At 32.7% G+C, this 17,183-nt stretch overlaps 1 protein-coding gene and 1 non-coding gene across 2 annotated transcripts in view; one reads left to right on the plus strand and one right to left on the minus strand.

The window, feature by feature from the left end:
- Window positions 1-201: 201 nt before the first annotated feature.
- Window positions 202-285, minus strand: TRNAS-AGA (transfer RNA serine (anticodon AGA)). Its single transcript has one exon. It is a non-coding gene; the product is annotated as a tRNA-Ser (tRNA).
- A 7,037-nt stretch (window positions 286-7,322) lies between these two features.
- LOC150097797 (cell adhesion molecule Dscam1-like) overlaps window positions 7,323-17,183 on the plus strand; it is a 43,684-nt gene continuing 33,823 nt past the window's right edge. The window contains exon 1 of the mRNA XM_090406992.1: window positions 7,323-7,341. Within this exon, the coding sequence (XP_090263118.1) occupies window positions 7,323-7,341 (19 nt within the window). The remainder of the gene's footprint in view (window positions 7,342-17,183) is intronic.

Below are 17,183 nucleotides of genomic sequence, written 5' to 3' on the forward strand. Positions count from 1 at the left end.
TTTTCATTAGTTCCCATCAACGTTTTAATCACAAAAGCCTTCCAGATCTGAAGATATTACAACAGAAATAATTTTTGTACGGCTTTCCTTTCGTCAGGCAAAGGCTTAAAACGTAGATGACATACGGTTTCAGCATCTTCTTTTTAAAATGCACAGAAGATCCAACGACGTGAGGAAGAATCAAGAAAAGGGGCAAAAAATCGCAGTCAACAGGATTCGAACCTGTGGGTGGGGAATCCCCAACGGATTTCTAGTCCGTCAGCTTAATCACTCGGCTACGACTGCTTATTTTTAGTACTCGTTTAAAACATTAAAAAAAGGAAAGAAAGAAGAAAAAGAAATCTTAGTACACCTTGATATTTTTGAAATCTATTGTAAACAAAAAACAGTACAACATGTGTATGTGATATACACTTGCTTATATATATAATATATAAGCTTATATATATAACACAACAAAAATTAAAATAACTTAAAAGTAATAAGTAATTAAGAAGATTAGTTATCGTCAAGAAAAATTACTTTTTTTTCATAATTCGTGAATATTTAAATTAATTGAACATGTAATTCTACTAAACTAAGCCTTGTTTACTACATTAGTAAACATCCCCCTGATGAACGAATGAGGACAAACGCTGCGAATTTAATGTTATTAGAAAGGAAAAAGTAGACATATAATCATTGAAAAAGACCTTAAGAGGCTTCGTTTGGGCTAAATAAATTAATAGAAATTTAGAACATTATGAATCCATCCTTATTTCATAGTCGGATGTGTAGAAACTTAAAAGCAAGTTCCGAAAAATAGAACAGAAAGCTTATGAGAGAAAATCCTCACATCAGAGTTGCCATATTATTACGCTATTTTTTTTTCAGTTATATCATAGTTATTTCTTGGTACATGGTCTTGTACCAGTGGAGTGAATCTAGATATCTAATAATAGCATGACTGTAGATTTAAATTTTAAAACCAAATTCAAGTTGATGCATTACACTCCATTTAGGTCAACATTGGTATCGGATTTCAAAAGGTATTGTTTCTTCTGGCAAGAAACTCAAAATGTATTTTAAAATCCATATCGCTGATAACTTCATAAATTTAGTTAAAGTTTCTTGTTACCAAATCATGGTGATCATAACTGTCTGACATGGATATCAGTGCGTTTGGCATTGCTTTTACAGCCAAATTGGGGAAGAAATTGGTTCTACCCTATTTCATCGTAAAATATGCATGCATATGTTCGTACGTCTTCATGCTATCAGTGAATGAGGATTAAAATAACCAAATGTCCGTGATTTTTTGGATTCTAATGAACAGCAACAAAAGCAGTCACATATTTGATTTAAATGAATATACAGAACTAGTTTTTTGCATAAATATCAACTACCAAGTGGTGAAAAAGAAAATTTGTCTACATTCTAGGATGTGATTTCCACTATCTCGCAACACTACTTTGAATACTTAAAGTTTTTTTTAAAATGATTTTACTTATTGGCTGTTTAGTATAAATACTTACTTTAAAGAGAAGATATTGCAAGTAAATAAACGAACTGAGTCTCCATTACTCGTTGAAGAGACATACAACGACTTCCCGAAATCACAGCAAATGTTTCATTTACTATTACTATTACCAACGGAGCATTAAATTTCTCCAGAAAGAGTTTGATCTCTTTAATGCTTGATTAACTGTTTTCACTTCTGGTTTTGGAGTTTGTTCGAAACTTCGAACATCATTATTCTGTTGATGAAATGCAATGGGGTGGAATGAACTGCATCTCAATTTGTACCAAAACTGTTTAGGCAACGCCAATTGGTTGGTGTTTTTTCGTCTTTTATAAACCTTCTTTGATATAATGTGCTCTTTTTATTTGTGACATAACCATGCATAAAATGTGCTAATAAATTTAACCTTGAATACTAAATGGCAGATCTGATGGATGGTATTCTAAAAGATGCATTTCAGATATATTCAGTAACTCTTTAGAAACTAATTTTCCATTTAGAATGTCTCGCACTTATTCCAGTTCTCGGAGATAAAACTTTTAATCTAAATAACATTTCAGGATTTTTTAAATTCCATACGTTTAGCAATACCCACAAAATCTAGACATATACGAGGGTGGTCTTAAAAGTTCTTAGCCTCGAACATAGATGGCAACACTATCGGCACGATTTTTTTTCTAATTTGGTACATTTGTCATAAGCATCCATTTGAAATTGCAAGTAATTCTATCATGTAGTTTGTTTTATACATCTGTCTGAAGCCAAACTGTTTTGTCTGTATCCCTTGAAATGGATAAAATTGAGTACCGTGCGGTTATAAAAAGTCTTTGTAAAAGAAGGTTTAACGACAAAAGAAATTCATTCGAAGTTCATAAAAGTTTATGGGCACTCTTCACCTTCGTGTTTGACAATTAAGAAATGGACTGCCGAGTTTAAACGTGGCCGTACCAGCCTTGAAGATGATCCACGTGAAGGACGTCCAAAAAGTGTAACAACACCAGAATTCATTGATCAAGTGTATGATATGTTATTGAATGAACCGGCGAGTCAATGTGCGTGAAATTGCTGAGACTATAGGCATTTCAAAATAATGTGTAGGATATATTTTGCACTAAGAATTGCAAATGAAAAAGCTTTGCGCAAGATGGGTGCCGCGCTTGCTCACAGCAGATCAAAAACACACTCGCATGAAAATCCTTGAACAGTGCTTGGAGCGTTTTAACAAGAATAAAACTGATTTTGTGCGTCGATTTATTACTATAGATGAAAAGTGGATTCACCATTACACATCAGAATCCAAACAGCAGTCAAAACAGTGGACAGAAGCCGGTTGTTCAGCGCCAAAGAAAACAGAGTCGGTTCCATCAGCTGAAAAGATCATGGCATCGGTGTTTTGGGATGCTAAATGCATTTTGTTTATTAATTATCTTGAAAAGGGTAAAACAATAATAGGGGAATATTATTCCGATCTTTTAACCGGACTAGACGAAAAAATTCGTGAGAAAAGACCCGGTTTTCAGAAGTAAAAAATCATCTTTCATCAAGACTGCACCTCTCCAGGTGTTTTGGCAATGGGAAATTTAAGGGATTTGCACTGTGAATTGTTGGGACATCCACCCTATTCTGCAGATTTGGCTCCTTCTGACTTCTATTTCTTCCCAAAACTAAAACTCTTCCTCGCTGGTCAGCGTTTTTCTTCGAATCAAGAGGTGATTGGCCTGGTTGGTCGAGTGCCAGCGTATCCGCTCTCCAGTCAAAAAAAAAGGTTGCGGGTTCGAATCCTGCCTGGGCATGGATGTTTGTGATTGTCTGTGAAAATACTAGGGGTGGTGGTCGGCGCTAGATGGCATTGTGTAGATGATGAAGGTGGTTGCGGGTGGTGGATTGGTGGAGAGGGAGAGTTTGTAAAGTAGGTGCCTTCTCTCGATGAGTCTTTGGACTCCCTGGAGTTGTTACGTAATAATAATAATAACTGCAGCTGTAGAGGGTATTTTGCAGATCTTACTGAGAACCACTACAGGGACGGGATAATGGCGCTGGAGTATCGCTGGAATAAATGTGTTAGTCTTAAGAGAGATTATGTTGAAAAATAAAAATAATTTTGAAATTATAGATTAAGTTTTTCATTGTTAGGTCGAGAACTTTTCAGACCACCGACGTGCACTGTCGAGTAGATCAAAAACGCCATAATTTATGATGCATTAAATCTAAAAGACTCATGTTTCAGTAATTTCTTATTCGATGCTGTCGAGACTGTTTTTATTTCTCATTTTTATTCAGCACGTTAAGTTTTTCTCATCGAGAATTCATGTTCTCGGGAGGTTTATTTGTCTTATAATAATGTTGTTGAAGCCGATATTGAGTCTTTTCGCGAATAGCATGTTTGTTGTTGTTAAATAAAAAAAAATCGCACTGACAAATCACTTTTGAATTCGCAAATTTAAATATGTTTTTTACTTTAAAACATGGCTTGATGTTAATTTTGTCTAATTTTTTCATAGAATCTAACTTTTAAATGTGTAATATACTGTTATTTAAACAGGTTAGAAGATTTTCATCGTATGAACTTTTAGTTTAATTCACTTCAATTTATACTTAATATTTTTAAGAAAATCCGCGTGAATAATATATACAATAATTCAAAAAAAAAAATAATAATAATCAGTGTCCCACTGAACGTGTGCGATTTTATCGAATACTTTACGAAACGGGGTATCATCGCAGTATCGAATGGATAGTAGATGATACTTATGGTTATTCAAACCGAGTAGGATGTAAAGAAAAAACAAATTTAACACAGAACATTGCATACATTTCGTTACATAATATAAATATTGCGTTCTTAAACAATACTAAATAATCCTGAAATATTTTAAAACTACAATATAATCTCACTGTTTTTGAAGCTAAAATAAAATTATATGCAGACAATGAGATTAACATATTATATTTATTTTATTTGGGAGTTTTACGGATAGAATATTCATCTTGTTTGTTGGGATTTCTGAGTTCTTTTTTTTATGCAAATGTGCACATGCGTCTGTTGTACTAAATGTGTCGGTACAATTTTCATACTTTGTGTTTCGATGTTTTGTAAGTTAAGCGTTATTACGGTAATTGTTTTTGCATTCCTGTGTAGCTCTTTATACTTTTTCTTCTGAAATGTCTCTGTCTGGATATAAGGTGGTCTGTTTTAACAAACATTCAAGGTCATCCCCGAAACTCCACTAAAATACTTTTGTGTAATTTTCTAATTTTTATAGGCAACCAAACTGCTATGGATAAATTGTTATGCAATATCTTAGTGTTAATTCCTTGACATATGATTTTTGGATGTTAGTTGATATCATGCGTTCTGCTTGGAAGAATTCTGCAAGATGCTGTCTCCTTGTCCGTAACAATGATGCGAACTTTGATGTCAAGATATTTTATGTATGTAGTTCATTTATTGTGTAAGTCTATCATAAAGATCCAGATAACTAGTATGTGTACAAAATTTTAATTGCCTTAATCTCGACTAATTGCGTGATCATTTGTATCATGTACTTGGTGACTTGACCTTTTTATAGAAAAAAAATATAGTTAGGCTATTCGCCCCATGATTCAGTGAATAATTTAGACTCATCAAGAACTTTTCGCAAAAGCACTAGGAAAATTATTCATCAGCTTGATATGCAAATATAAGCTCTGCTAACGAAGTCCACATAGTTATATTTGTATATGAATAGAAATAACACTACACGATGTATCTCGTTCAATGTTATTTCAGGCTAAGAATTCGATCCAGTAACGGAGCTCTCCAAGTTTGAAAGTAAACGGACGGTAAGAGGCGATAATGAAGCTGAATTTAAATTTGAAAGTTTTGAGTTGTTTCGGGGAAGAGGAAAAAGAACATATAACGCAACCAGCACATAGAGTATGAAATGCTTACCACATAGACAAGAAAATGGGTTATTTTTCCACTGATTAAACACCCGGGATATTTCACCTCTTGAGAAACCAATCAGTTCCGCTGTTTTCGCAATCCTGGCTCCAGCTAGACGGGCACCTACAACAAGCCGTTTGTCGAAGATCCTTTCGGAGTTCGGAAGGATCTTCCCATTCTAATCGACACTAATGGCGATTACCGAAAGCAACATTCTTAAATATTTGCCCAGAACACGCATACAACCAAGCATATACGCTGTAAATGACGTTTATGTATATCTCCGTAAATGTTTCTAATTTGGTGGCCGATATGTGTGCATTGCCCACCTTGAATCAAATTCAAAACTCCTTATAAATGTTTCTCATTTCCTTAAGGATTCAATCTCGTTGAATTCATCCTTATATGGATTGAATTCTGTTGTTTTATAACGAATATTTAAATCATTGGTGTTTATATCATTATGATGAGCTTAATTACTTCGGGGTTTCATGAGTACAGTGAAAGGAGATATAGCATTTGGATTTCGATATAATGAAGAGAAATTGTTTAAAAATATGAAAATAATTATTTCTTGAACAATTTGTCTAGCAGCATTTGCAGAACGTAAACTTATATTAAGATTCAAAATGTCAGTATAGATATTTAAACGATTGTTACTGGATTGAAATAGTTTTGTTGATTGCATGGTATAACTCTCATTGATCCGAACTTATCTAGAAATGGTTTAAAGAAAATGCTATTCAAAACGTCTGCAATTTTATGATGATGGAAATTGTTGAAATGGTAACTTTGTAATCTAAATGATGGAAAAGTAATCGTAATATCTCTGAAATTGGCTGTTGCGGTGATAATCCCCAAATGTTGTCTAGAAAATGGAACGAAGTACCAACATGATCATATTCACTGCTCATTGACGAATGTATACACGTAGATAGAAAAGAAGACAATCATAGCATCTAACGTATTCCTTTACTATTATTCAAGAATAATTGAACTTCCGGTAGGACTAATTCATTACATACGATCGTTCTGCAGCTAAAATTTTAATATCCGGTTGTGTAAGCCACAACAGTCTGTGTTTGACATCACTCCATAAAGCGTCTGGTCGTAGTCTCAAATATGTTGAAAAAGTGTCATGATCTGAATATTACACGAGAGATATCAGTTTTAATTAGAAATCCGAAGAATTGAATTTCATTAAAAAAAAATGTGGGCAAAGTAATAAGCAACAACGAATTACAGCACACAGAATTTCCAAAAATTTGGAGCCAGTATTTATCATCTAGTTGTCATAAAATTAATCTCCACAATTTAATAAATGGCAATAATTATTTATATCCTCACAAAAAATAATAATTATTTAAAGCACTTTTAAAATAATCACTATAATGCATTAGTGGACCAATCACGAATCTTAACGAATCTCCCAATTCTCCTCTATTTTTCTTTAGATAATATAATTTCTCATTAACAGCGCCACCAAACGTCCAGTTTCCGAGTTAAGCTTTCGGTCATAGTTGTTGTTGTGATGACGAAGGACGATGAGTGTAATATCATGTGTATAAATTTTACAATTTTATTGATATTCATTTGTGGTCGAATTCATATATGGAGAGCGAAGAAAATGTAAATCTCTAAGTTCAAAAAAAAAGCTTTCGTTCTTTGTTTTTATTATCATACTGAAGTGATAGTAAAAATGTTGTTGAGGGACGTGCAGTTGTTACCGGTTGGTGTTCTCCTTTACCGCATGACTTTGCAAATATGCAGGAAAGCCGCCATGTTGTGATATTTCGGAATTATCCCATACGCAGTTCAATGACAATGATCATTGAGTGGATACATCACATTCAGAGAATAGAACTCTTATTCATTATATCGATGCTATACTTATGTATGCGTGGAAACACTCAAGGTGAGTTGGATTATTAAACTATTGTCAGTGTATTAAGCGACGCCATGACACTTCAGATGTAGTCAAGTTCAATGAGCGTGGCTACCGGCACTGCAGTGAACGTTTACGCGGATTAGTCTTGCCTGGTCATATGTTTATTTCATTTTCGATTCATTAATGTTAATATTCATTTTAATTTCTTAACATACTTATGTTATTATAAGTTAATGTAAACATGAAATTTCTTAATTTTGAACTGAAAATTCAGAATAGAAGTAAAAATGTATTAAAGCGCGTGTTTTTAGAGTAGCGATAATTCATATGGTATTGTAATATATTTCTGTCATATATCATTATATTTTATGGAATGCGACAGACATGTGATATAAAGAACTTTATCTAACGATGAGAAAGGCATTAAAAAGAGGGGGAAGTTAAAGGCCTCCCCTTACCAAACGAAGATGATGAGTTATGCAAAACAATATCACTTCTTAATTACACTCTATTATAGATGTATTGTTATACATGCTGTTAATATAAATTATATTAAGAAATACAATTTTTGCACTGTCATTTACAGCATTTGCAATCGCAGGTTACTTTTTATGGATGTGAGCCAAATCTTGTATAATACTTATATGCTCTTCTTCTTGAGTATTCTGAAATTGAGCAGGTTCTTCTTTTAGTAGCAGAAACTTTCCTTCCACTCTCTTCTGTTCTAAGCCTTCTTTTTAAAGGTTGTGTACCTGTCTCCATTGAGCATGTCATCTGGCATATTTTTCTTACTCTTCCTCTGGATCTTTTTCCGTCTATTTTTCCTTCGATCGCTTTCCTTTGATGATTCCATTCCCTCTCAGAATAGGTCCGATCCAGTTTCCCTTGGTTCTTTTTATCCTCCTTAACAGACTTTCTTCTTTTACTCTTTTTAAGACCTCTTCATTAGTTATTTTATCTGTCCATTTGAATTTTTCCATCCTTCTCCAAATCCACATCTCAAAGCTTCCAAAATCTTAATTTCTTCAATGTTCAAGTTTCAGCTGCATAGAGGGGAACACTCCACACATAATATTTTATGAATCTTTTCTTTAGGTTTCTATCCATTTTACTTCTGAATAAATTCCACTTTCTATTAAAGGCATCTCTTCCCATCGCTATTCTTGCATTTATGTCACTTTTACATCTTCCATCACATTTAATATCTATATTAAACCATCTTAAATAATAAATCTCATATCTAACTTTCGTGTTGCCCTCTGTCATCTAAATTTGATACTTAAATAACTAAATCAAATACATAAATATCTAATATCTAAATATATTTATTTAAATCTCGTACTTTATTATATAATGAAAGATTAAATGTCTTCCTTTATCATCTCACCGTCATAATTATGTTAACTAAAACTAATTTTCTTCCAATATGAATTTTATTTAAAAACTTATACAGCTATTGGACCTCGTTTTCATTATTTTTGAAATTATTGGAGTTTTAGATCAATACATACATCTGATTGTACTTGTTATTCATTTTCTGTTTTATTCAAAATTCATAGTATTAATTTTATAAATTTTATAACTAATATAATAATTAAATTTATTCTTCATACGACAATAAAATCGCCCTTGAACTTTTGTAAACATGGAGATTCTGGTATAAAGTATAAATAATTTGTAAATCTCTTTACCCGAGAGACTTATATAATAATAATAATAATAATAATAATACCAACAACAAGAACAACGACAACCTCAAGCTATAGACAATATTATTCTTGAAAAAAAGCTGATTTTATATTTTAGGAAGCCGATTTTATTTAATAACATTATCTTATGTATTTTGTCTTAACCGTAGATTATTTTTTGAAAGGCAATATCATTATTTATAAAAAATACCAGTTTTTTTTCTTTTCAGAAACCAAGCTAAATTTATTTGTTTATGATAAGGCAGTGACTTTAATTTTTAAAATTGGCTAGGATTGGTAGATTCTGTTTGATTACCATGAACTATTACCTCCAGAAATAAGAACACAAAACATTTTCTAAAGGGGTGTTGTTAAATAGGTAAGAGTAACGTTCAAACAATAATACATCCAAAACTCATCACGTTTTGTGCCATACATTCTCTCACAGTATCGCAACATTTGAAGACTTCTGTGACAGCTGCTATAGATGTTTCTATGAATAATGATACACTATATATTTAGCTCATCGTGGGATCAGCTTTTCCAGAATCTACTACGAAACAAATTATTAAAAATATTATGAGTTTCTTAATTGTAGACATTGATTGACACAAAATATACAGAATTTTGATTTCATTGCTGTGATCCTATTAATTACCGATAGTGAATCAACATGAAGACAGTGTACATTAGGAAGATTGGAGACTACAAATGTTGCAGAAATGCTTGTGAACTGTCACTTCAATTAGTGTGGATATATGATGAGAATAAATGTATACACAATATCAAAAAAGATTTTTAAATAAACATTGAAGGGAAAAGACTAAGCGAAAGACCACAGAAAATGTGAGACAAGATAAAAGAAGAATTTAGAGACACAAACTGGAGCTGGAATAGTATTCATGAAGAAAGAATATGGGAGTATAGAAATAAAGGGAGAGCTTTGATACTCCTGACTTGATAGTATCAGTTGAAATAATTGTGATAAAGAAGAGGAAAAAATTAACCGCACTTTTGAGATTTCAACATTCATTTTCATTCTTGAACTTACGAACAAATAGAACATATTCTTCATATACAGTCTTCAGGCTAAAGGTTTTTATCAAATGTGAGCATATATCTTCTAAAACACGCCTTTGTTTTTCATTGCATTGGATGGTGGTAAGTTCTGTACTTATTGCATCTTCGAGTTCCTGTTTTCAGTAGACCAATCAGTATGTCTTAAGATCTAAACTGATTTACACACACACACAAACACACGTCATGAGAAGAAACAGAATCATGTTGAAACGCTTACAGAATAGTGCAAAATCACAAATGATACTTTATCTACTGTAACCATAGTTGCAAGTAGACTTGAAAAATTTTAATTTCAGTCTTTCGGTTCCGGTGTCTGTTCGTTATTAATAATAACAGGAATAAGAGACAGTGATGAATATGATACGTCTAAACGGTAAATACTGTAGCCACCACACTTATGTAGTTCCTTCTAATAGTTAAAATATCTGACAGTTTTTAATTTTTTTTTTATCCGCATCGGTCTCTGTAGAAGATGCTATCCGCAAGTAAAATGCTCTGTTTTCTTTTTCCTGCAACATTAAAAAAACACTGTTTGCAATAACTCTTCATGCTTATTTTTAAATATTGTCTGTATAAATTGTATCTAGAAACGTATTGCTTTGATATCGAAGCGTACATAAGTATGAAATTATCATAAACAATAAAAAGAAAAGAAATATTCTTTTAACACTGTTATCGTCCATTTATTAAATAATTAAATCTGGTGCCACTTTTGACATAAGTGATCTGGATATGTTTTTTTTTGCTTTTCAAATAGTCTAAATTAGACAATATGGAGTTTAATGGCTATCCTAAATATTTTAATAGTAATGAAATTGAATGGATGCCAAATTTCATTCCATTGAAAATGATTTTATATTTGATAATATGTATGTATGTAATAGATAATAAGATCTTAGAACAGGTGAATTCATTTAACTACCTAAGATGTATGATCACATATGAAAATGAAAAAGATATAAACGTAAAAATTGCAAAATATTTAAAAATAGAAGGTGTAATTAGCTCTATATTTAAACCAAACCTAGTTCAAAAACAAACCAGACTAAAAGTATGCAATACATTAGCCCTATCAGTTTTAATGTATGGAAGCGAAATCCGGACAAAACAAAATGAAGTTGAAATGAAGTTAATGAGAAAAACTGCAAAGTATACTCTATTTGATTACAAAAGGAACGAAGAAACTATGAAAGAATTAAACCAAGAACCAGTAATAGAAAAAATTAAAAAATATAAACATGAATGGATGGAACACGTTCAAAGAATGAAAACAGAAAGATTACCAAACACAAAGATTACCAAAACAAGCCTTAAAATGCAAGCCAGTAGGAAAAAGAAAACCAGGATGTCTCTTAAACGATTCAACGATGACTTCTAAGGCCGCAACAGGCCATGCTAAATACTTGATACGCATGATGATGATGATGATGTATGTATGTTTTAATGCATAAATAATCATATATATATATATATATATATATATATATATATATTTAAAGATACAACTAAACCTCCTTATCCTAAAATTATGGTTATGAAAGCTGTCTAAGCAAGACTGGGCCTTAATGACAATGGCTTATATATTATCTCGAAATATTATTATTGTAGGAAATAATTATTATAATTTCGAATCGTTGTGTCAGTAAAATGGCATATTGTATAAAATGAAATTATAACAAAAAGATAATTTGTTATCAATAAGTTTTGAATCTAGGATTCAAATTATTTTTACTGAAACATACATACATACTATCATATAATTTTGAATAATTTCTGAAAATAAAAACCCATCCAATAAAAGTGTGAGTAAAAGAAAAGAAAGAGTAAATTATTTTCCCTGTAATGGTTATTATGCAAAAGAAAATAAATAAAAAAACAGCATTTTATTCAACAATCTTAAACTAAGTACTTGTTCGCAACATAAGTTCAAATTGTTCAAAAATTTAAATGATTATTCCTTATAATAATCCAAGGTAATTTACAGGCCATTAAGCCTCGCGGTATTCGATATTTGATATTTCCACCGTTTTGTGACAAGATGGAATTATTGAATTCATCTCTCTCTCTCTCTCTCTCTCTCTCTCTCTCTTTCGCGCGAGGTTTGTACTTTGTAAAATTCATACCAGGCTCAAAGGCAAAACTTCGACCCCGTTTTTGGCTTATGATTTTGGCAATTGAAGTAGTTTATTGTTACAAACTACTTAAGACGATTTAACGAAGCTTAACAAATATCCAAAATACTAAATATAATTAAATTACACCTTTGTTCTTAATTACTGACAGCATTTCAAATCACTTTGCAAATAAAGGTGTGCTTAGTGAAAAACGTTCCATGTTCAACCAATATTTAAACAACATAGATATATTCTTGTGCACATAACATAAATACCAAATTTAAATTTTATCATGCCACAATGTATATAATTTTCTCGCAACCTGTTAAGGTCAATGACATGTCGTGGCTAAATAACTTTGCATCATAGAAGTCACATTAATCTTACGACAGGACAGTTGATCCAATATACAGTTTTGTATTGCTGTGAATTGCATACATTCTATAATCTCCCTCTCTCTCTCTCTCTGTTTGCGGATGAAAAATTGAAGTTTCAGAAAAAAAGAAAAACAAAAAAGCACTGTCACTTCGGTATGAGAACGACTAACTCGCTATCAGGTTGAAAAACTCCTTATGCGGGGTTTCTTTGCATCTTAGAGTGAACTCAAACCAAGGTCTTTCCAACCAGAGGGTATCGATGTTATTGCTGACCGATCAAGAAACCTTCTATGTGTATACTTTCTACTTGCTCCCCTTTATGCCCCTGAAAACTGTATGATGAAAACAAAACTCGGACATACCAAATCTCAGTAAATTCCATGTAGCCTGAATATTTCAGTACTGATAGACCGACAAGCAAAACGACTCTAATCTTATTGGTGCTTGCACGTCTTACATAATGCAACTAATATAGTTAATGTGTAGGGCTCATCAAATTCGCTCGTCCACTCGACCAGGACAAATATCTGCAGGCTAAACAAAACTTAATATTTTTATCTAATAAAAAGTAACTTCCTAAACAAAATGTTTTTAACTTTAAGAAAATACAAATTCCGCACCACAGGTCAATCACCACTTTTCTACACTCTGTGGTATGTCCCTATAAGTGGTATGTCCCTATAAGTCAATAGGACTTATAGGGACATACCACTTAAAAGGGTCTTGGACGAGTACAATTTTAGGATAGCGACTAGGATTTTGCATAATTTGTCAAGCCCTGATAGTGTGTATTGTGTATGGTTTGAAGTTCTACTTTCATGTACTATTTCTGAACATAATCACTCCCTTTCAATATACACTATTTTCTCTACCATACTGAACTGTTTTCTTACACAAACTGGTGTACTAACAGCTGTCTTTACTAGAGACATATTGAGGAATCTCTGAAACATCCTCAATACATCATGGCCTTAATCCTTCAGACAGTTTGGTTATTTCCTAAGTTGATGTGGCATTCATTTTGGATTCACCTCATCAGCATCCGTTTTGAAAATGACGAAGAGATCAAAATATAGTCGCCTTTGAAAATGGTTCTGGAAACAACTTGAAAAGTTTTACTACGACTAGTTTCAAAAATTTATAAAAACTTAATCAGTGATAAAAATGTATTGAAAGGGAGGAAAATTAATTTGATAAATCATCATTAGTGGTGCTTAGGGCAAGTATGCTTGGCTTTCGTAACTATAAGTTTAATAAGGTAAAGTAGCTATCCTTACTCTAAACACTCACTCACCTTACGTACAACAGTTTCATTGTTGTACGTAAGATGGGTGTGTTCTTTTGACCTGTTTGCCTAATTAAGCAATGAAACATCCCTACTTTCGGGAAGGAAAACACTGTCACCTCCATATGAAACAAGCTAACTCACCTTCAACTGAAAAACCGTTTTATAAAAGTGCTTCTCGTCTCGTCCTAGATGGGATTGAAACTTGGGTTTTAATCCCATCTAGGACGTCTCTCCCACTTAAAGGCATCGTCAATACCGACCTAGTCAGGAGGCTCTATATTGGGAAATGTCGTGAGAGAATAAAGTGCACTTCAAATTATGTTTATTTATTTATTTATTTATTTAACTGGCATAAACGTATTTGCGAGGACAGATGTCACAATGCCCTCATTGCTTTCGCATTGCTACTCATTCATATTTCGTTGCCTATTGTCTGTATATTGACAAAAATATACTGATCAATCGATTTATATACTGGTTGTTTCAGTCGTGTAACTCCTATAAATAATATTTAGAGCTACCATACATAGAAGGTTCACTCCAGTAGCTTAATTTACAGAAACAGATGGTTTATTCTAAAACAAACAAAAATGTATACGAAGAAAGCAAAGTTCTCATTGATAATGGAGCAGTCTCTTTTTTTATCCAACTAGGTTAAAGTGATACTAATTAAATGGAAATGTATTAAATACAGATTATTAATTTGACATACTTGTGCGCATTTTTGAAGGTAAGGATGACATAGCACTTCGATAGCTAGGATTTGATCAGAACTGAGATGGTATATAATTAATAGGTGTAGGAGATGTAGACCCGATAACTAATAAAAAAAGGGGGAAATGCAGTTAGTTATCGCTGTTCTACATCTGATGACGCTTTAAAACTAAACGGCTAATAAACCATTATGTTGCTTACTTGCTGTGTATACAACAGGTCATTAGTGTCAACTCATTTAAATTCTTAATTTGGTGAATTCATTTTTTCTATATATATATATATATATATTTAAAAAGAATTGAATCATTAGAACCGAGATTTAAGTAAAAAGGTTTTAATATAAAAACACGACTAGTTTCGGCTTGTAACAGCCTTCATCAGGTGACATTATAAAAAAATTTTAAAAAAAGAAAAAACACTAAAACACTGAAGCTTAAATAAACTATCAACACCATAGAGAGTCTCTATACATAACTGACATTAAATCGTTGTGGTTGTATTTAAAGCTGTTCTTTCGTTTGTTGTATTGTTGGGAAAGTAAGTGCTAGTAGCATCTCGTGAACGCCAGTACATGATTACAGCTGAATGACTATCTGGGAGATTGTAGTTCAAGTTATTATTTAGATGAACAGGATTGAAGATGATTTCCCTAGATTCCACGATTTTTCTCTCTAGTTCATTATTGCAACGGAAGATGTTAGTAGATTTTTCCCAGCAGACTTTGTGATTTAAAAATTGGCTTTCATCATTAGGATTAGCCGAGAAAAGGATATGACTTAATAATGCACTGGCTCGCTGTCTCTTGAAAGTAATGTCCCTCATGTGTTCCTCCATACGCAATTCAACAGATTTGTCTGTCTGCCCAAAATAAGGAATATCACAATCACACAATATTTTACATACACCAGGGTGTTTGAGATGATGATGACAAGGTTTTGGGTGGCTTATTAAGAAACGGATCTTTGGAAGCGGAGTGAACAAGGTTCTGATATTGTATTTTCTTAGAACTTTTGCTAATTTGTGTGCAACAGTACTTATTTAAGGAATAGATATATTGCCTCTGAATCTATTTGTTTCTTCTGAGTGATGTCTAGGAGGATTAAGAAGGAATTTGTCAATGATTTTCTTGGAATATCCATTAACTTTGAAAGACGTTTTGAGATGGTTTATTTCTGTAAGAAGTTCATTTGGGTTATCCAGAAGAGAACGGGCTCTATATCCCAAGATAGAAATTATTCCAAGCTTATGAGGAGGGAAGTGATGGGACTGACTATGTAGATATCTGTTGGTATCTGTGGGCTTTCTATATATCGATATTTTTAGTTTACCAGAAGAGCATATTAGTTTGACATCAAGAAAAGGCAGGGAATTATCCGTTTCAAGCTCGGCAGTAAACTTAATACTATGATGTCGGCTATTGAGATGTTAGAGGAAAACCATACGGGAATCATGTCCATGGCTCCAAATAATGAAGACATCATCTACATTGCGTTTCCAAACTTATGTGTTAATATAAAGTAAGAGATAGCCTTGGTTTCAAAATTCTCTACAGGGGATAAAGGATTACCCATAGCCAGTCCATGATTTTGCTTGTATATAGTATCTTGAAATCTTAAGCAACCGGACTTGATGCAATGTGTAAGCAAGGCTAAAATGTTTTTGGATAACTTGTCCTTGAGTAATGTTAGGACTTCATCTGTTGGGACATTAGTGAACAGAGAAGTTATGTCCAAGCTAGCCATGATTTCATCTTCATTAACTGTTATATCCTTGATGTATGTAACAAAATCTGTAATGTTCTTGATAAAGGATGGTGACTTGCCTGAAAAAATTTTGAGGTATTTGGCAATATATTTTGAAAGGTTGTACGCCGGAGAATTGATACCTTCTACAATAGGGCGTAGTGGGGTGTTCTCTTTATGAATTTTAGGAACATCCTCCCATATATGCGAGGAATTAACGGATGGAGAGAGCGTAGAGATAAGCGAACGTTTCGGGATAATTTAGTGGTTGTTTTTAATAAGTTCTTTGTACGATTTTGAAGTTCACGAGTTGGATCTCTTTCGAGTATTGAGTAAGTATCATCTTGTAGTAATTCAAGCATTTTATTCTGGTAATCTTCACAGTTGAGGATGACTGCCGCATTGCCTTTATCCGCAGGAAGGATAATTATATCTCTGTTGTTTTTTAAACTTTTAATAGCTTTGCTTTCTGTTAAAGTAATGTTATCTGCAGGTGGTTTTGCGTTATTGATAATAAAGATTGATTCAATACGTAGAGGTTTTGCATCTTGTGGAGGGAGTAAAGAAGTAGCTTTTTCTATTTTTGTAAGTAGTGTCTCCTTTGGTATAAATTTTGGGGAAGGAATAAAGTTTAGACCTTTACTAAGGATGCTTTTTTCTTCATCTGAAATATTCATGTGTGTGGTTTTATATATGCGAGGAATTAACGGATATATATATATATATATATCATTTCCTGAAATGATATATAAATATCATTTCAGGAAACAGAAATAAATGATGTTCTACTATTTCTGACACATCATCACTGTATAAACAGTTCTATTTAAGGCGAATCATGCGCCGATGATGCTACTCATGCT

Source organism: Typopeltis vanoorti, chromosome 17 (genome assembly GCF_054136105.1).
Source record: "Typopeltis vanoorti isolate ZY-2024b chromosome 17, IOZ_Tvanoo_1.0, whole genome shotgun sequence".
Classification (NCBI taxonomy): Eukaryota; Metazoa; Arthropoda; class Arachnida; order Uropygi; family Thelyphonidae; genus Typopeltis; species Typopeltis vanoorti.